Here is a 21,871-nt window from a genome sequence, read left to right on the forward strand (position 1 = left end):
GAGAGCGGGAGGGGGGAATGAGAAATGGGTTGCCTTGGAAACGCACGATGGTTTTTACAGAGATGCATGTTTCCCTCCACGTATGCAAAGAATTTTTCAAAAGTTCAAAGTAAAACAATGAATTAGTTATCAAATTAGTTTGATTTTTTTTCTTTTTAAATATATTTCTAACATATTTGAATATGGCATCTCGGTACAATATCGTTCGCCTGATAGCAAAGTTGCCAAAGGTGTAATTGAAAGTCTTTAAGAAATAAAAGCAAATTTTTGCTGCTACATTGGAATTCTTAATGATTTCATAACTATAAGTTTAAAAAACAAATAAAAAGGCAATTTCCATATTTATTTGCAACACAAAGTGTTTTTTTGCTGCTCCCGTGTGGGCATAAAAGTTATTACAGCATCATAATTTATTATTATTTAATTGGATTCATTGGCTGCTTTCTATTCATTTGGGTCACTGGACAATAGATTAATTGATTTATTGTAAATAATAAATTGAATACTTGTTCAACTTCACAATGTCACACCCCCGTACCAGTGCCCTATATTCGGCTTGGACTCCAGGAGACTGCGATGGCTGAATGGAGCCCTGGTGGCCATTATTCTTGCTTCATATTTTTATGCCATTGGCGTAATCACCTGCCACTCAAACACACCGGAACTAGCGTTGAAGTTGAATCTTTGTGTCAAAATGATTCAATCGAAAAAAAAAAGTGCCTTCGAAACTTTTTCCACTTCAAAAAAAAAAAAAAGTGCGTTCAAAACTTTTTCCACTTAAAAAAAAAAAAAGTTTAAAACTTTTTGCTTATCAAAAAAAGTGACAATAAAAATATATATTTATTTCAAATAAAAAAATATATTTTTGCAAATGATTTTTTTCTTTGATTAAAAAATAGTTTTTTGATTAAAGCAACTTTTATTGCGATTGAATGATTTAGACACAAATGTCCTACCCCTAATATGGCTCAAACACAAAAAGGATTGCTTCAATCAAAGCAAACAGTTTGAATGAAAAATAAAGTGTTCAAATGCGAATTTCTGAGTCTCAAATATTTTTTCACATTCAAACCTTTTTTTCTACGATTGAATTTTTTTTTTTTTTTTTTTTTTTTGATTGAAGTGATTTTTCTTTTGAAAATATATATTTTTTTGTTTGAAGCAACTTATTTTTTGATTGAATAATAAAGACACAAATGTCCTAGCCAAAATGTGGTCCAAACGCAAAATTACATGACTTCAATCAAAAATGGTGTTTCAATTAAAAAAAAAAAAAAAAAAAAGACTTAAATCAAAAAAAAAAAAAAAAAAATTCAAAGAAAAAGTTTTCAAATATATTTTTTTGAGTTTCAAATTTATTTTTGCATTCAAACACATTTTTTTTTATTGAAATGACGTTTTCTTCGATTGAAAATATATATTTTGATTGAAGCAACTTTTTATTTGATTGAAGCAACTTTTGAATAATAAAGACACAAATCTACCTCCATAAATGTACTGCATATTTAGTACATTCATATTCGATTATTAATCCAGGCTAAAGGCCTGTCAAGGCACCACTAAAGTAGCTGTGGTTCTTCTTGTTTCTTGCATTATTAAATTATGAACAAAATATTATTTGTCATTTATATGCCGAATATATTTTTTATAAACATTTTGTGTTGGTTAATTTAATTTTACATTTTATATTCACTTATTTAATTAAAAATGTTTTTAAATATCTAATTTATAAAAAGTAAATATACAGAATTAAATCAAAATTATATAATAACTTTAAAAAATTAATAAATAATGGTGTATTACAAAATATAAATGTTGGACAATTAGTTCATTTCATTTTTAAGTATCTTGAATAGCATTGCAAAAAGATACTTTAACTTTAACTACTTTAACTAAGTTTTTTAACTAGCATGCTCAAACAAAAATGTACACGTATTGACTCATTGAGTGCCGTTGACAACAACTGACGTCCAGAATGAACTGGAAGTCCATCACATTGTCATTTTGAGTCACAGTTGTGTATTGCTGAGTCACTGGAAAGAGTGGTATGGTAATTTGATTAATTTATTTCTTTCACGAATTCAATCATCTTCATCTCCAGGTAAAAGCACAGCAAAGTTGCGCAAAAACAAGCATCAAATGCTAACGTTTTTATGCAATCACCAAAAATGAGCAGAAATAAAAAAGCGTGACGATCATGCCGAATTTCCTTAAAGTTTCCACAAAGGGAAATTGTGGTGAGGTAGCCAGTGTCGTTGCACGTCAGAGAAATTTTTAGAGCAAAAGGTTGGACAAAATTTCAGGACAATTCTAAAATGCAATGGCGTTTCTGTTTGAGTGCTCAAAAAACACAATTTTAAAAATACTTTTAACCACATCTTGAACATTCATTGTCCTTGATGCTGCTTCACTGTGAATTTCAATTTTAAACAATTTTATAGCTACATCTCAGCCAACAAATGGCAGCAGTGGAACATTTTAGATATGAGAGGTTTCTGGGAGAAACAGCAAAATTTTGAAAAACATGCTTATGTTTTACCACTGATGACTAAAAAAATGAAAAAGGTAAACTCATATATTTTCTTCCGGGTGACAGAAAAGTCTTTTCTTTGATTTTGTATTATGAGGGTATAATTAATCACAGAACAAAATTGCAAGTGTCTTGAAAAACAATCAAACCAGTTGTATTTTACTTTGGTTCTTATTTTTGTTGTTGTTGTTATATTCCATTATATACCTTTTTTAATTAAATCATTATTTCATTGAAGATTGTTTTTCAAATACATATATTAATATATGACAGTACAGTACATTACAGGTTCATTCAGAAAAGTCACCCAAAAGCTCATAATCCCAAACTATGAATGTTGAGAGTGAATACTTCCATCCAGACAGCAAAAGGCAGTGTAATGCCAGGCGGGGTGGGGTGGGGTGGGGGGTTAGGACAAAAAAAGGGAGTGGCTCCTTACTCTCAAGTGGGACTCTTCGTCCCTGCTCGTGAGTCATCTGCGGGTGCGCCGCTGTGAGCGTCCTCCCGCGAAAGGCACTGCACTCGCCACGTGACGGCGTAAGGGGGGACATTGACAGGCGGCGGCATCGTCGGGGGGTTCCGCGTTTGGAGTCATGGATGCTGACGTCAGTGGATCTCAATATGGACCTACGAGGAAAGTCAAAATCCGTGACTGTGTTAACTTATTAGTCTAATTTGTCATTAGGCTGCCAAAGCCAATGACAAATGGATTGGACGTCTATCACCATCTGTGGTAACCAATGAGTTGAAGTTAATAGAAATATATCTTAAGGCCAACATTTTTGATTAAAGATTAATGGACGTAAATTTTCTTGAATTTGGAACAGTGAATTATTCCATCCATCCATTTTTTCCTGCTTATCCAAAGTGGAGTTTGGGGGCAGCAGCTTCAGCAGGGAAGCAAAACTTCCTTCTCCTCAGCCGCGGTCTCCTTCCAATGGGACATGCCTAGAGCACCTCACCAGGGAGGCGTCCATGGGGAATCATAATTAGATGCCCGAGCCACCTCATCTGGCTCCTCTCGATGGAGATGGCAATGTCGCTTCCCGGACCCTAGCACAGAATTCTTTTCAGCATTGAAATTATAACTTAATTTTTTCAGCTTTAGCCCTTTTAGGGGCATTGGTCACTACAGTGGACAGGTATTCAAAAGTTGACACTTGAGACTTTGAACCCTTTATCTGGCAAGCAGCTATTTTTTGGTAATTTAAATATATATATATATATATATATATATATATATATATATATATATATATATATATATATATATTAGGGCTGTCAAGATTATCACGTTAACGGGCGGTAATTAATTGTTTTAATTAATCACGTTAAAATATTTGACGCAATTGACGCACATGCCCCGCTCAAACAGATTAAAATGACAGCAGTGTAATGTCCGCTTGTTACTTCTTTTTTGGTGTTTGGCGCCCTCTGCTAGCGCTTGGGTCCAAATGATTTTATGGGTTTGGGGAGTGAGCATGGTGTAATTATTGACATCAACAATGGCGAGCTACAAGTTTATTTTTTGACTGAAAATTTTACAAATTTTAATAAAACGAAAACATTAAGAGGGGTTTTAATATAAAATTTCTATAACTTGTACTAACATTTATCTTTTAAGAACTACAAGTCTTTCTATCCATGGATCGCTTTAAGAGAATGTTAATAATGTTAATGCCATCTTGTTGATTTTATTGTTATAATAAACAAATACAGTACTTATGTACCGTATGTTGAATGTATATATCCATCTTGTGTCTTATCTTTCCATTCCAACAATAATTTACAGAAACATACGGCATATTTTATAGATGGTTTGAATTGCGATTAATTATGATTATTTTTAAGCTATAATTAACTTGATTAAAATTTTTAAATCGTTTGACAGCCCTACTATATATATATGTGTCTTTATATATTTATTATTATTATTATTTACCAGTTTACCTCTTTTTATTGTTATTTTGTTTTTAGTTTTGTTTAATCCTTTCCTTGTATTGTATGGTTGTGACTTGGACCTTGAGTCTGTTGATAAATCTATCTATCTATCTACTGTATTATTATTATTATTAATGACTGAATTATCGCTACTGATTTCTTTTTTGCAACTTAATCTTTGTTCGGCTTACTTTTGATGCTGAACATTTTCAGTTAGAATTTCGATGCTGGGGAAAAAAACTTAGAAATTCAAAATCCAGTGGCACGGATTTACCTCCATAGAGAGAGTGTTTTGAGTTACAAGCGTGAGCACGGTATGAATTACGCTCGCATCTCAAGGAGCACAGTAACTACACTTTTTGTTGGTTTTAGTGTCGTGTCCACTTTACGTACCTGAAGCCTGACATTAAACATCATTGAGGCGACAAGGTAGATGTACGGAAACCTGATTCGCAATCGCCATGCCAGATCGAAGAAGATCAACAAAGTCCTGGTCAGGCTTTTGGAAAACACTCCGTAGGTGCGCCCCGCGGTGCCCGAGAAGCGGAGCACCAAGTGAGACAGCCCCGTCATAGAGGCCAACAAGTCGGGGGCTCACTCGGCGGGGTGAGCGCGGAGGGAATCGGCTCCTCGGGGGCGACAGTTCATGTCTGGTGCCGCCCAGTGACCCTCGATTGGAAATGTGGACACCAGCTATGTTTGACTTGTTGTGTTGGCAGGGGTGCTCCACCCCGGCAGCGGTCTTTTCTGCTTATTCCTTCGACGGTGTTGTTGTCGTTCGGGGGGACTGATAGCGGTGTGACACGCGGAAGTTAAACTAGATTGGAAAGCCCCGAGTTTAGACTGTCAGGAATAAAAACAGCATTGCCATTACCACTGACATTACTCCGTTACGTGGGGCAATATTCATGATTTAAAAAAAAAAACAAAAAAACTCAGAATACGAACAGCAGAAAAATATTAGGTCATAATTAAAAAAAAAAAAAGAAAAAAAAAAGTCTTCCTGGAAAAGTGAAATCCAACCGTTTCTGAATAGATACCACATATAAAAGACTAGATGTCAGCTGCCGTCTAGGAGCCAACGTGAATTGGCGTCGTCACTCGTCGGCCATTTTTTAACCACTTTCCAAAGCCAGAGATGGGGCAAATTTACTGCATACTTATGGCATTTAATAAAACTGATACCAACACAGAGCCTCAATTGTTAGTCACGTTAATGCAGTTTGTTATGAAACATGCCGTTTGGAAATCCGTCAAGAATTCGCCCAGTTAAGAGTATTTTAGTACAGAAACTCACACACATCTGCTAAAACAGAGCAGTCCTCCGACGTAAGATGGCCGCTCATTACTTACGCTGCAGACTCGACTTTCAATCATCTAGGCTAGTATATAAATCGGACGTGCTTGTGTGACGTCATGTGTTACACATTAAATGGTCCCCGTCATTTTTCTGCACCAAAATATGCAACTGTAATCTGGATTTTTCTTTTTTAACTTTCATACACCTATACAAACTTACGTTTACATGTTGTATAAATGGTTGCTTTTCCAATTTTCTCATTCAGTGGAGTGAAAGTTTTTATTTTTCAAACAATAAATCGTGGGCGTAATGGTTCAGTAACCCGGATGTACCGTGTGGTGGCGGTGTTTTCCCTCTTTTTCTTTTCTCCTTTTTTTTTCTCTCAGGGGTGGTGGCCGCTGTTTTGCTTCGTTAGCTTCCACTTCGACAGCATGGGAATGTAAGGAGGGAATCTCCCGGATAAAGTTGCGTCAAAGTGCTCCATAAGTCGCCGCAACTTCCGTCATCCTCCTTTTATATATTGAGAGCACTTCTGCGACATCGACGGGCCGCCCCTACGGACGCTTTCAGAACATTTTAGCGGCGAAGCCATAGCGGACAAAGGGAAGACTTGCGAGCTAACGTCGGCTAGCTCCCGGGGCTAACCTTAGCATTCTTCCATCAAGTGAGGCGAGATGCAAGCCATCAAGTGTGTCGTTGTCGGGGACGGGTGAGTACATTTACGGCGAAGCAGTGAGTCTCTTCACTTATAATTATTATTTGGGGGGCGGCATTTGATGTTGAGATGTCATACAAGGAAAAACCCAGGGATTACGTCAACGAACGTGTGATCATTTAAAGCTTCTTGAGTGAGCTTCCAACTTGAAAGTTAAAAGTTGTTCAGTTCTAAAAGTAAGTACACTGGCATTACGAATGGAAATTGTTTTGATGAAGGTTCTTTCCTTTATAGAGATTTTCAAAGCCTTCGCGGCCACCGTAAGTTATGTTTGCATTCCTTTCCCTTTGGCCTCCAAATGAGTGCGCGTGCGTGAGATATGTCAGAAGGCGTGGGAGGTTGCGCGTACACTAGTAACTTCTTGTTCAGGGTGTGGTGCCGGTGCATGCGTGGATGTGCCTTCGTTTTCACCTTCATTTGGACCCACCGAACTCAAGATGTTGGCAATGGCTTACAGGAGATCTAAAGCGGTCTATGGTCCAAGTGACTGCATCAAGTAGAAGCATTCGCCCTTTGGGGATGACTGACACTCGACCAGGGTTGTAAAAGGTGTTTGCAAGTTTGGCTGATCGTAAAGAAATTTACAGTTCAAATGGAACATAAAATGAGTTGCCATTTGAAGATACCTGACTTCATTTTACAATTTACACATTTGACATGACGCAGCATTACCTCATTGCCTGCCATTGACGTTAGGCCTGCACGATATGTCGTTTGAACATCGCCATCGCAATGTGCGCATGCGCAAGGGTCCTATCGCAGTGCAATTGTTTTTGTTTTTGCTTCATAATAGCACTAAGTGTGCAGAGAGACGTGACCTCCTGCATCCCTTTTATCAAAGCTGGGTAGTGTAGCCAAAAATTGTACTCAAGAGTAGCGTTACTTCAAAATAATAGTACTAAAGTAAAAGTAGTCGTCCAAAAAATGTACTCAAGTACAAGTAAAAAAGTATTTGGTTAAAAAATACTCAAGTGATGAGTAACATTATGAGCAACCGCTTACAATGTTTGATTTTTATTATTTTTTTAATATGGTGACTTTTCCTCAGCACGTACTGCAGATGCTTTATTTTTTATCGTGCTTTGAAGACGACGTGATAGAACAGGCTGTCGTGATAGAAGAACGGCAAGCTTGAGTCTGATGGGTGTAATGGAGTCATGCGATTATTGTTGCGACATCTCATTGGCTAAATTGGTGGAGCTACTGTTGGCATCTCTGACAAAAATAAAAATGTGTAGAAAAAGGGAAAAATGTTACGACTCTAGTGTAGCCCAAAATAGCAGATGAAGAGTAGCGTTTCTTCTTTATGAATCTACTCAAGTAAAAGTAAAAAGTACATTTTTCTCAAAAAGGTTTCTCAAGTAAATGTAACAGAGTAAATGTAACGTGTTACTACCTACCTCTCTGCTTTTTATGTACAGCAAACTTCATCATTCACAAATTAACCCTTTTAGCCTGGAATAAATAGTATTATATGAATACAATGTGGTCATGGTGAGTCAAGCAAAGTAGTTAACCAAATTCCTCTAGTTTTAATATAGCAATATATATCGCAAACCCCCAATAAATCGCAATGTCAGTTTTTTCCAATATCGTTAACCGCCAACCTTCCCACCATGAACTTACATGATTGGATGTCTAGACGTCCAATTAATTTGAACTGGGAGGTTTGGCAGCAAGTTGTCATGTTTCAATGCTATTGACAGTGCTAGACGTCCAATTAGTTTTGACTAGGAGGCTGCCAGCCTTTCCCAGGTAATCGTTTATTCTCTCACATGATATGTTTCACGTGAAATGCTGAGTTTCAATGTGATAAGTTTAGTTCCAATCCCTGGCAGGGTCATTTTTTTCTTTCCTTGGGCCAATAGCACGAATTGGCTGCCTTGCTTCTGTCAGTCTGCCCCAGGGTAGCTGCGGCTATCCTAGTAGCTTTTCGCCACCTAGTGTGGATTGAGTGAATAATACAGTTTAAAGAGTAAGGATGTCCCCATCGCATAGGGAATCTTGGGGCACCTAACGATTCGATTACGATTCAGAGGCTACGATTAGATTATAAATCGATTATTGATGCCCCCCCCAACCCCCCATTGTATTTCTGCATTTTTTTTTTTTTTTTGCTTTTTAGCATATACAGTGGGGCAAGTAAGTATTTAGTCAACCACTTATTCTGCAAGTTCTTCCACTTGAAAATATTAGAGAGGCCTGTAATTGTCATCATGGGTAAACCTCAACCATGAGAGACCGAATGTGGAAAGAAAAACCAGAAAATCACATTGTTTGGTTTTTAAAGAATTTATTTGCAAATCATGGTTGAAAATAAGTATTTGGTCAATACCAAAAGTTCATCTCAATACTTTGTTATGTACCCTTTGTTGGCAATAACGGAGGCCAAACGTTTTCTGTAACTCTTCACAAGCTTTTCACACACTGTTGCTGGTATTTTGGCCCATTCCTCCATGCAGATCTCCTGTAGAGCTGTGATGTTTTGGGACTGTCGTTGGGCAACACAGACTTTCAACTCCCTCCACAGATTTTCGATGGGGTTGAGATCTGGGGACTGGCTAGGCCACTCCAGGACCTTGAAATGCTTCTTACGAAGCCACTCCTTTGTTGCCCTGGCTGTGTGTTTGGGATCATTGTCATGCTGAAAGACCCAGCCACGTCTCATCTTCAATGCCCTTGCGGATGGAAGGAGATTTTCACTCAAAATCTCTCGATACATGGCCCCATTCATTCTTTCCTTTACACAGATCAGTCGTCCTGGTCCCTTTGCAGAAAAACAGCCCCAAAGCATGATGTTTCCACCCCCATGCTTCACAGTGGGTATAGTGTTCTTCGAATGCAATTCAGTATTCTTTCTCTTCCAAACACGAGAACCTGTGTTTCTACCCAAAAGTTCTATTGTGGCTTCATCTGACCATAACACATTCTCCCAGTCCTCTTCTGGATCATCCAAAAGCTTTCTAGCGAACCGCAGACGGGCCTGGACGTGTACTTTCTTCAGCAGGGGGACACGTCTGGCAGTGCAGGATTTGAGTCCCTGGTGGCGCATTGTGTTCATGATAGTAGCCTTTGTTACTGTGGTTCCAGCTCTCTGTAGGTCATTCACTAGGTGCCCCAGTGTGGTTCTGGGATTTTTGCTCACCGTTCTTGTTGTCATTTTGACGCCACGGGGTGAGATCTTGCATGGAGCCCCAGATCGAGGGAGATCGTCAGTGGTCTTGTATGTCTTCCATTTTCTAATAATTGCTCCCACAGTTGATTTCTTTACACCAAGCGTTTTACCTATTGCAGATTCAGTCTTCCCAGCCTGGTGCAGGTATACAATTTTGTCTCTGGTGTCCTTCGACAGCTCTTTGGTCTTGACCATAGTGGAGTTTGGAGTGTGACTGACTGAAGTTGTGGACAGGTGTCTTTTATACCGATAATGAGTTAAAACGGGTAACGAGTGGAGCCTCGTTAGACCTCTTTAACAGCCAGAAATCTTGCTTGTTTGTAGGTGACCAAATACTTATTTTCCACTCTAATTTTGAAATAAATTCTTTAAAAATCAAACCATGTGATTTTCTTTTCACATTCTGTCTCTCATGGTTGAGGTTTACCCATGTTGACAATTACAGGCCTCGCTAATCTTTTCAAGTAGGAGAACTTGCACAATTGGTGGTTGACTAAATACTTATGTGCCCCACCGTATATTCACTTTTTTAGTTAATCCTTGACCCTTTTCACACGATTCCGATCATCTGAAAAATCGCACGATCGATTAGCCCGATTTCCGATCACGTGATCGGATTGGGGACCCTCCGATTTGATTATGAATCGATTATTGATGCACCTCGCTTCCCCGTACATTAGCTCCAGAAATTGTACAACAATCCTCTCAGGCTTAACTTGATACTGAAATAGTAGTTTATTTAACAGTTCAAAACAGTAAATAAAATACTCACGTCCCCATTTTTTATCGGTAGCTTTAAACTACATTCAATTAATTTAATGTTGTGAATCAATCGTTAAAGTTGTTAAAATTGCTCCCGTTATTGCATTTTTCCCTTTTGACATGTGAACGTTTTAAACCTGTTTCATCATTTAAAGAGTGTCAAGTCAAAATTTTGCCGATTTATGAGTATTTTGGATTAAAAGTTAATTAGGTGCGCTTACTGCTTTGAGATGGCGGCTGTGTACTAACGTTGGCTAATCCGTCATATCGCATCGTTTTCTATACATGTGCTAACGCTGCCGAGTCTGTCATTTCGCATCAGTTCTTTATACATGTGATGTCTACCGTAGCCTTATGTGGGTGTAGTTTGTAGCCACTGTCGGCCGCAGTCAGGTATTATTGTTTTTTTATCTAGCGGCAGGAGTTGAGCCAGAACCGTGAGTTGAGCATGTTTACTGTCGGTCCGTTCCTCATTGCATCACGAAGACCGCGCTGACTCTGTTTTAGTTCCGCTTTACTTAGCATATTTCAGTAATCGGAATTTAGATGTTTGTGAGTCGTTCTTGAATCTTCGACGGCGGAATTGCGAATAATCTAATAATCGGAAATTTCGCACACCTCTAATTATCAACATCGTTATCCTTTAGATATGGAATTTTGTTCAAAAGAATGGTATCATATACTCTAAATGTCTGAAATTCAGCAGCATGAATATTAAAGGCATCAAAAGCCCTTGAATAGAAATAGAGGCAGACTTTGTAATATCGAACAATATTGGATCGTAAAAAACGTGTCTTTGTGAAATTGGTAATTTACACCCATACAGTAGCAATAAATTTTAATAGGGGATTCTGATTTACAGTATGAGCAAAAAAGAGCTACGAGGGTCTTCATAGCACATATTAACTCATTGTCTGCCATTGACAATGATAGAAGTTAGGGCTGCAACGAACGTTTTTTTTTTTTTTTTTTTTTAAATTTTGATAAGTCAAGTTTTTTTAATTACCTTCACAATTTAAATTTTAAGTTGTTTTAAGCATGTTGTAAATAACAATGAAGACAAAATGGCTGACTGTTTCCTTCAAAAATATTTTATTACTGCTTCCTGACTTCACTGTATTCTACAACTGTATTGTTTCAAGTACATAAAGCTTGTTAGTTTTTAATAAAGGTTCTGAGTATAAAACAAAACTCCTGTATCAAATTATTAAAAAAGTGCTTCTGATTGACATTTTTTGTCATGTGGGCAAAGCACTGATACTGTATAAATAGTGTCAATGACTCATTCATTTTCTTTAAACAAACTAAATAACAAAATCGAATATGGAGGAGGCAGACTGTAATGAATCAGTCTTCTCTATCAAACAGTTGTTCATAAATACAATCCAAATCCAATTCAAAAGCTCACTCTCTTGTGTCACAATTTACAGTTTGAATGTGTTGAAAGGACTCAAAGTTGTTATATGAATAGGTTTATGTGTTTGGTTCTTTGTTAAAAAAAAAAAAAAAAAGACAACTTTACTATCTAACAGTAACTCAAGTGCTAATATCAGTCTCCAAAACACATTACTAATTGAAACTTAACACACTGATTAGCATAGTTGCTAATTAGTTTAGCGCTACATGCTAAGTAGTAACATCTCAACAAAAAATACAATTGGCTTCATTTATTCCTCTGACAGTCACGCTGGATCTAACAACACACACTACTCAAGACAATCCAACTCATGCGTAAATATTAATTCAGCAACAAAACCTGAGTGTAGCAATGAGCTCTCTTGTTATAATCACTGGCGTGCGGGCACAGCCTCACATAACACACCAACAAGGACCCAAACAGGACTGCTCATAGCTGTCGGCAAAAATCGATTCTCAAATTTGTTGGCAGCTAATTTATTAATCGATTTTAATTGATTAGTTGTTGCAGCCTTAATAAAAGTCCAATTCATTTAAGCTCCGGGGACTGGCAGTGAGTCATCATGTCTCAGTGCCATTTACGGCGATTCATTTTGGCTGGGAGAGGCTATCAGCGTATAATCACTGCCAACTCTCCCAGTCAAAATGGATTGCACATCTGGTGCAGTCAGTGGCATCCAATGAGTTAAATTTGTAAGTCAAGGCCATTCAAATAACACAATGTGAAAGAATATAATTAGTAAATATTTTATCATTATATCTTTACAAAGCAGATGCCAGTGTGACTTTCCTGCTACTGTGAATTCATCTCCTGGTTGTCACTCATTTCCTCATTGCAAGAATGATGTGGGGGGGTTTTTTTTCTTTCTTTTTTTTTTTTTTTTTTTTTTTTTTTTTTTTTTTTTTTTTTTTTTTGAGGGGCCACATTTTCAAACAGATTTGATAACCTAATTGCTGGTGTATTTCTTCACAGAGCTGTGGGTAAGACCTGCCTCCTCATCAGCTACACCACCAATGCCTTCCCTGGAGAGTACATCCCCACCGTGTGAGTAACCGGTGCCATCATCGGCATTGCCTGCCATTGACAACGATCATTAAAGTATTCATGGCCCGAAGAGATAAGGCAGCTTGTTGAGATACAAATCTCGACTCCTCTCGTAGAACTGGTTACAGTGGAATCTTTTCCAAGATTGCTGAACAATGCTTGAAATTGGGGAAATTGTTGGATTTTTCTGGATTTTGTTTTGTGTGTCTTGTCATGTTTTAGTGCCATTGTGTTCATCATCCTAAACCGTTTCACGTAAGTTGACGATGTGCTTTCTACCAGCTTTGACAACTACTCCGCCAACGTGATGGTGGATGGCAAGCCGGTGAATTTAGGCCTTTGGGATACGGCGGGACAGGAGGACTACGACAGACTGCGCCCGCTCTCCTACCCTCAAACGGTACCGAACAGAACGTCCCTATCGCGTAAACACAATTAGGGCTTCCACAGTAAATTTACGAATTGATGATAAAAATAATTGTCGATTAATTTGATAGTCAATGAATCAAAATTTTCCCCCTGGTGTTCACCAAGCTTTTCTTGCTGACCCTCCTACACACCAACCAGGCGAACAAACAAAACTATAAAAAGAAAAGGGAATGGCAACATCGATATGCTCTCTGCCGTTGCACTGAATTGCATTGTATTTTTGTTTGTTATAACTATTTCTAGACTGTTCAGTTTAGAATCTTCTTTTTTGTTACTCATAACAGTAAATATTCTGACTTTTATTAATAAAAAGGGGCATACTGTACATTTTCTTTTAAATTTTTAAAGGGATCCTCTATTTTTAAGACAAGTAATTCTTAAAAGATAAATGTTAGTATGAGTTATAATAATTTGACATTAAAACCCCTTAATGTTTGTGTTTTAATAAAGTTTGTAAAATTATTTTAAGTGATAGGTCGCCATTCTTGTTACGTCGCAGTGCGTGACGTCACTGGTCCCAATGCCGAAATTCCAGCGTGTCACTAGTTAGCTTTCCCAACATGTCGTCAGTTCTAACCTTCCTATTTGAACCAGATGTGAAAAGTGAAGAGCAGGACAGCACTGTCGGTCGTTCACAAGACGAGCTTCAGGGAAAAATGCGCGCAGCAAATACCTGATCAGACAAAAGTTGGGCAAAACTGGTGATGCACTTGCTGTCTCAATGGCAACAGAGCGACAGAGTGCTATTGGGAGTTGGGAGCGAGAGTGTATGTTGGGAACTCCGGTTTTAGTAGCAGATATTCAAGGTAAGCATACTGCGTTTTCAAACTTATCCCAATATATTTATGTAGATTGTTAACATCCAGAGCTGTCGTGTGCTTTACATACAGTACAGGCCAAAGAGCACACCTTGTGTAATCCATGTCTTGTACATTGTAACGAGTGGTAGGTAGGATACGTGTATAAAAGTACCAAAAAGGGGAGAAGCTTCCACTTATGCACATTTATTCACAAAAAATAATATTTCCACCTTGACCACTCTTCACTCGGGAGCTCAGTAGAACGCAAACACGCGTTCCCTGACGAACTCCAACATTGTTGTACTTGTAAGGTCCACGTCAGAGTCACTGTCGTCATGTAGTGTGCCATAGTGCTTTAATTATTCAGTATGATTTGGGGAAAACTCCCACGAAGAATAGTCAACAAAAAAAGATAGCAATAGTAATCCAAATCCGGGTTTTTTTACTCACTCGAAGATCCAGGAATTAGACCGATCCGATGGCAATGTTCCAGCCGCGATCAAGCTGTCGATTCCACAAAATATACTGATCCGGAAAGCCGCGGTGGGACCGACGAATCAAAACACTGGACAGATCCGAAACCAATATTGCAGACGCAGTGGGACCTTACTTGACTGAGGATCCAGGAAAAATGTTCGGGCGCCAGTTGTAACACGTGGTGGGTAATATACGTGCATATAGGGACCAAAAAGGGGGATAAACTTCCACTTATGCACATTTAAACACTAAAAATAATAATTCCACCTTGACCACTCACTTCACTCCCCTTGTTTCCATTTGACTGGAAATTGCATCCAAAAGCAGCACATTGTGGCATTTTACTTCGCGAGTTTAGGCAGCAATAAGCAATTGTTGAACACGCTACACATTTGGAAAGATCCCAATGACGTCATCACTGCGAGCCCGCAAACCATGGCGCCAACTAACGGTCAAAATATGTACTAAATATTATAAAATATTGCCATTGATTTAACATGTTCTTTGTTTCTAACAACATATTTTAGTACAAGAGAACAATCGTAGTTTATTAGAGCCTACATGTATTTAAGTTAGAGGATCACTTTAAAAAATCATTCAAAATAAAAATCTTTTAAAAGAAAATTTAAATTTTTTAGTATTTCTTAATCCAAATTAAATATTTCTTTTCTTTGGAAAACCATGATAAAGTTACATAGTACACATAATAGTCCAACTTTTTCTCAGCATATCATTTTTTGTTCCAATGCGCTTTTCCAGCAAGTTTGTTCATATGTGATACAATTACTTGACAAATACAAAATTAATTGCTGATTAATCGACTATCAAATAACTGGTTGGGGCATCCCTAAACACAATTAGATTGTGACACTCGTTTCTGCCCGCCAGGATGTGTTCCTCATCTGCTTTTCGCTCGTGAGTCCGGCCTCCTTTGAAAACGTCCGTGCCAAGGTAAGTCAATGTTTGTGTATGAATGAATAAATAATCTTACTACTAAGTGTTGTCAAAAATATCGAGAAGTATGGATATTAAAAAGTTGTATCCAGATACGATTGATTGCAAAAGTATCGATATTTGTTTTTGCACTACCGCTGATCACCAGAAATTTGTAATGTGGTAAAAGATATTGCACTACTCTTGAGAGTAATGATAATGGAGGCTATTTTTTAGCGTTTTTCTTGTTGACGCATTGGCTGCCATTGATAGCGCAAGACGTCCAATCTATTTGAAGTGGGAGGGTCATTCGCTGCCAACCACCCACTTCAAATGGATTGGATGTCTACTACAGATCAACTCATATAAAAAGTTTTAATTTAGTTCTTAAGAGCACGTGATAATACGTCTTTTTTTTTTTTTTACTTATTTGAGTATCGATATTGAGTTTAAACTCAAATTTCGTGAGAATTATAGTGCTATTGGATGCTAGCATAAGCTAAACGCATGAATGATGCACACGCAGTGGTACCCTGAGGTGAGACACCATTGTCCCAACACTCCCATCATCCTGGTGGGCACCAAGTTGGATCTGAGAGATGACAAAGACACCATCGACAAACTGAGGGAGAAGAAACTGGCCCCGATCACTTATCCCCAAGGCCTTGCCATGGCCAAAGAGATCAGTAAGATTTTTTTTTTTTTTTTTGGGTTATCATTTGGTTCCAAACTCGAGGATCAGCAGTGCCAATATTAGAATTTTTTAAAAATAAATCAATAAATTAGATATATTAGTTCACAATTTAATTATTTTTTTTTACATAGTTCCATGTTCATCTATTTTTATTTAAACCTTTTTTTTCGTTTCATTTGCTCGCACCCTGCCAGTTCAAATGGATTGGACGTCTACTGCCGTCAGTGGCAGTCAGATGCACCAATTAAACTCATGGCTGCTAAAATAGAGAAATCCAATGAAACAGAATATCATAAAAAGATTTTTTTTTTTTTTTCCCGCAAATGTGAAGTGCTAGTCTTAATTTACGCACAAAACTACGGGCGGTCTGGTTGAAAACGTAGGGCCTCTATCCCCACCCCAGTCCCACTCCTAATATAATTTATTTAATCTTGGCACTGCTATTCCTCCATACATAACCAGTCGATGACTATCAAAATAGGCTGCTAGCCAAAAGTATTGGCACCCCTGCAATTCTATCAGATATGCTCTATTTCTCCAAGAAAATGATTGCAACTACAAATGCTTTGGTAGTAATATCTTCATTTATTTTGCTTACAATGGAAAAAAAAGAGAATGGAACAAAAAGTTAAATCATTATATTTTTACACAAAACTCCAAAAATGGGCTGGACAAAAGTATTGGCACCCTATGAAAAATAATGTGATGCTTCTCTAATTTGTGTAATTGACAGCACCTGTTACTTACCTGTGGCACATAACAGGTGGTGGCAATAACTAAATCACACTTGCAGCCAGTTAAAATGGATTAAAGTTCACTCAACCTCTGTCCTTGTGTGTACCACATTGAACATGGACAAAAGAAAGAAGACCAAAGAACTGTCTGAGGACTTTAGAGGCAAAAATGTGAGAAAGAATGGGCAATCTCAGGCTACAAGTCCATCTCCAAAGACCTGAATGTTCCTGTGTCTACATTGCGCAGTGTCATCAATATGTGTAAAGCCCATGGCACTGTGGCTAACCTCCCTAGATGTGGACGGAAAACAAAAATTGACGAGAGATTTCAATGAAAGATTGTGCGGATGGTGGATAAAGAACCTCGACTAACATCCAAACAAGTTCAAGCTGTCTACAGTGTCAACTCGTACTATCCGTCGGCGTCTGATTGAAAAGGGATTCTATGGTAGGATACCCAGAAAAGACCCCACTTCTGACCCAAAGACATAAAAAAGCCAGGCTGGATTTTGCCAAAACTTACCTTAGAAAGCCAAAAACGTTTTGCAAGAATGTTCTCTGGTCATATGAGACAAAGGTAGAGCTTTTTAGGAAAAGGCATCAACATAGAGTTTACAGGGGGGAAAATGAGGCCTTCAAATAAAAGGACACGGTCCCCACAGTCAAACATGGCGGAGGTTCCCTGATGTTTTAGGGTTGCTTTGCTTCTTCTGGCACTGGACTGCTTGACCGTATGCATGGCATTATGAAATCTGAAGACAACCAACAAATTTTGCAGCATAAAGTTGGACCCAGTGTGAGAAAGCTGGGTCTTCCTCAGAGGTCATGGGTCTTCCAGCAGGACAATGACCCAAAACACACTTCAAAAAGCACTAGAAAATGGTTTGAGAGAAAGCACTGGAGACTTCTGAAGTGGCCAGCAATGAGTCCAGACTCGAATCCCACTGTGGAGAGCTCTGCAAATGACAGTTTGGAGAAGCCACCCTTCAAATCTCAGAGACCTGGAGCAGTTGGCCAAAGAAGAATGGTCTGAAATTCCAGCAGAGCATTGCAAGAAACTCATTGATGAATACCGGAAGCGGTTGTTTGCAGTTATTTTGTCTAAAGGTTGTGCTACAAGTATTAGTCTGAGGGTGCCAATACTTTTGTCCGGCTCATTTTTGGAGTTTTGTGTAAAATGATTTAAAAAAAAAATTCTCTTTTGTGTTTTTTTCATTGCAAGCAAAATAAATGAAGATATTACTACCAAAGCATTTGTAATTGCAATCATTTTCTGGGAGAAATTGAGAATTATCTGACAGAATTGCAGGGGTGCCAATACCTTTGGCCAGCAGTATAACGGTGGATTAATCTGATAACGAACCCGAGGCACTCTCATTCCCACAGCCTCTGTCAAGTACCTGGAGTGTTCTGCCCTGACCCAGCGCGGCCTTAAAACGGTATTCGACGAGGCCATCCGCGCCGTCCTTTGCCCCCCGCCTGTCAAGAAGAAGGGCAAGAAGTGCAGCCTCCTCTAAGGGGTTTCCTCATAGCGGCAGGAGCGATACCACCACAGTAACAACAACCACGTACTCCGCTTTCCGTAAATTGCGGCAGTTCTAGCAACTTTTCCCCCCTTTGAATCAAGATTGAGAGGATTGTAACATGACAAGTGAAAATGTCCAACTTCATGAGGCCTTATATTCAATCCACCTTGCTCTCATTTTGTTTACAGTCTGGGTTCTTTTCAGTGGGAGTCATGTTGCCAAATCCACCTCCAACGCATCCTTGCAGTTTTGTTTTTTTCCTTCTCGCTCCCACAATCGATCGTTCGCAAATCCTTCACCAGCGGTTACTTTTTTTTTTTTTAAACACCGACAGTGCTATTAACCACTCAAATGTAGATTTTTGAACTGTTGGTGGCAGGGAACAAAAGCATCTTCAATGTTACTCGGGCATTTTTTCCCCCTCTTAACACAATGGCTGCCATTGAAGGCGAAACGTCCAATCCATTTTGACAGGGCGGGGCTGGCGGCGTATGACCAATGCCAGCCTCGCCTTGTCAAAATGGATTGGACATCTATCGCAGTCAATGGCAGCCATTGCATTACTACTGGCAGAAGTCAGTAACAAAGCTACTGTCGGTTGTGTTGTAGACATTGTACTCCTCTTTGTTATAACCATGTGATTTGACTTTTTTTTTTTTGTATCTTACACTTCACTCACTGTATTGTTGGACTAACACTATGAAAATGCTTTTTTTTTTTTTTTTTTTTTTGTCACCCTTTTACAGCTAACGCTACCTTAACCTCCCTATCGTTGTGTAATGACGCTGATGGCAAGTATGTGCGATGTATACTGAAAAGGTTAAGATTCAAATCGCTACATTATTTTGTTCGCCTCTTTAAAAAATGTATTTAAATGACTATAGTACAAGGGGTTCAAGAATGCATTGCTCATTATGTTTGGAATTCAGACATCAAGTTGTGCTTTCATTCAAGCCAATGTTTTTGTGACTCCTTTAGTTTTACAGATACGATGCTATTGTCACTTTTTTCCTTTTGAAAAAGCCAATAAATTCCAATAAAATTGAAGCAAGTTGCATTTTCTCATTTTTATTACGTCCTCCAATAGATGAGAGTTTATGCTGGTCATTAAAAAGCATTGAAAGTCATTAAATGGATTGTCAAAATTCTGTGTAAACTTAACAGTTAAAGTTTACATAATTAAAGCAAAGCGGGGTCACTCGTGGCTCAAATGATCACATCAAGTCAAATACTCTGAGCAGACACAAGAAAAATGCCTCAAGTGAAAAGTGTTGAGGCAGGTGGGGGGTGGGAATAAAGCATATGGCGGAACACACTCAGGTGACTTGAAGTTCCGCTCAGAGACCCCCAATTTGGCCAAATTTCAAAATTGTGCGATATGCATGTGTGATACATTATTGGAAAGCTTAAAATCTCCCATTTTCTGGGGGAAGAAAATTTTTGAACAGGAGGGCAATTATAAAAAAAAATGTTTTTTAAACAGCAAAACCCTATCTGGAGGCGAGAGCAGAATTACAGACACCATGACTTTAACGAGATATTATCACGTACTTACCTTGTTTTGATCCAAAAACTCCATGTAGCATGTATTACTGAGTGTCAAGACACAGTTGTGAATGGCCACAGCTGGATTTGTGGGGGATTTTATGGATGAAAATTAGCAATAGAATAATGGTCGCGATGCAGAAATCGCAGACATCAAGGTGTGGTCAAGATTTTTTTTTTTCATATATTACCCCTTTAACCTTTTTTTTTTTTAAGTTCAATTTTTTTGGGGGGGTCGATTATTTATCATTAACATATCGGGGAAAATGTGACTAACAAAATAAATACAATCAAGCAATAGTTATGAGGTAGATATCCGTGACTTTTTTACAGACGCCAAATTTTTCATTGTTACGTAATTTGTTTAAAAGTTTAAAATATGTGAGTGAATGATTTTTTTTTTTTCTTTTTCTAAACTAAATATTAGACATCAATTAAAGATTCTAAGCTAAAAATGACAAATTTTGAATAATAATTACTCACCTTTTATGGCTAGGTTGAAACAAAAACGGTTGCGCGACGTCTGTAAACGGGGGTTTTCAGGGTAAAACGGACAAATTAAAAGTAGTTCAGGAGCTTAATGCGCCATGAATCTGCTATGGTAGCATATAGACATACTGTTCCATCAAACACAAGTTCTTTTGGCTTAAAATACAGCAGTTCATTTTAAGAAGGGTGCAAAAGCAGGAACTGCTTTTTCAGCCTTCTCTGTGTTTTCTGCCATATGCACTGATAAGTCTCTCCTTGGGTGATGTGTAGTTTTTTTTTTTTTCATGACTGTACGGTACTCTCATTTTTCTGGATGAATTTGTGAGAGAGTTTGGGTGCTTATGCTTCTCAGTTTTGCTTCCTATTGGAGTTGTCTCAAAACCAGGAATCACTCTTATATACCGTTAGCAACTCTGGTTGCTAATTTTAGGGCTTAAGGTAATACCCATCGGTGGGCTGCTAGTGTTCCTCTGCTAGCTCTCCTTAATGCATACATGCAGGGCCGGCCCAGCCTATACGCAGACTATGCAGCTGCTTAGGGCGCCTGACCGCTAGGGGGCCCCCCAATTTGGCAATTGTTTAATTTATATTCTATTTTGTTTACTACAGTTTGCTTTTTTTGACTTTTGTGAGTTTTGATAATTGATTACAAGCTTGAAAAAATAAAAATTATTCCTTGACTTCTTTGAAATCTGAAGTATGCAGTGCAACAAAATCTGATTAATATACAAAATATGGACGTATGGGTTGGATTGCATGTATGGGTTTCACAGTACACTGTGACGAAATGGTGGGCCAAAAATATGGGCACCTTTGCATTATTTTGCTTAGGGCCCCCAAATGGCCTGGGCTGGCCGTGCATACATGGCTTTCTGAGCCTTCTGTTCTCACTGGAACAGAAGTTGCATCAAGCTGTTTGTTGCATATATATTTTCAATCATTAAAAATATTCGTTTAATGCTTACAATTTGTTCATTTGAAACTATCTGCAATTGGGCATTAAATTAGTTTAAAGTAGCATTAAAAAGCATTAAATGACATTTGCTGGTATCTGTACTAGAAACCCTGATCGAACCAACTGGAGGGAACTTTTAAAAACATCCTGCAAGTTTGAGAAAGACAAGTTAACATGTTGCCTGCCATTGGCAACGATAGATGTCCAGTTCATTTAAACTGGGAGGATTAGCAGTGAATTCTCATGCTGCAGTGCCATTGATGGTGCTAGCTGTCCAATTCAATGCCAGCCTCTCCCTGTCAAAATGGACTGGACCTTTAGTGTGGTAAGTGGCAGCCAAACACATTTTGGCGTAATGAGGTCAAAGGTCACAGATGTCAGTTAAGGAATTTTACAATTATTAGT

At 38.3% G+C, this 21,871-nt stretch overlaps 2 protein-coding genes across 2 annotated transcripts; one reads left to right on the forward strand and one right to left on the reverse strand.

The window, feature by feature from the left end:
• Positions 1-1,426: 1,426 nt before the first annotated feature.
• On the reverse strand, positions 1,427-5,395 carry LOC130904642 (small integral membrane protein 10-like protein 2A). Its single transcript, XM_057817550.1, has 2 exons — positions 4,865-5,395; positions 1,427-3,157 (listed from the first exon to the last, which is right to left on the reverse strand). The coding sequence occupies exons 1-2, from the start codon at positions 5,042-5,044 to the stop codon at positions 3,137-3,139; spliced, it is 201 nt and encodes a 66-aa protein (XP_057673533.1). The 5' UTR covers positions 5,045-5,395; the 3' UTR covers positions 1,427-3,136.
• A 746-nt stretch (positions 5,396-6,141) lies between these two features.
• On the forward strand, positions 6,142-19,532 carry rac1b (Rac family small GTPase 1b). Its single transcript, XM_057817549.1, has 6 exons — positions 6,142-6,480; positions 12,813-12,884; positions 13,167-13,284; positions 15,479-15,541; positions 16,050-16,209; positions 18,338-19,532. The coding sequence occupies exons 1-6, from the start codon at positions 6,446-6,448 to the stop codon at positions 18,466-18,468; spliced, it is 579 nt and encodes a 192-aa protein (XP_057673532.1). The 5' UTR covers positions 6,142-6,445; the 3' UTR covers positions 18,469-19,532.
• The last annotated feature ends 2,339 nt before the right edge of the window (positions 19,533-21,871 follow it).

Source organism: Corythoichthys intestinalis, chromosome 16 (assembly GCF_030265065.1).
Source record: "Corythoichthys intestinalis isolate RoL2023-P3 chromosome 16, ASM3026506v1, whole genome shotgun sequence".
Classification (NCBI taxonomy): domain Eukaryota; kingdom Metazoa; phylum Chordata; class Actinopteri; order Syngnathiformes; family Syngnathidae; genus Corythoichthys; species Corythoichthys intestinalis.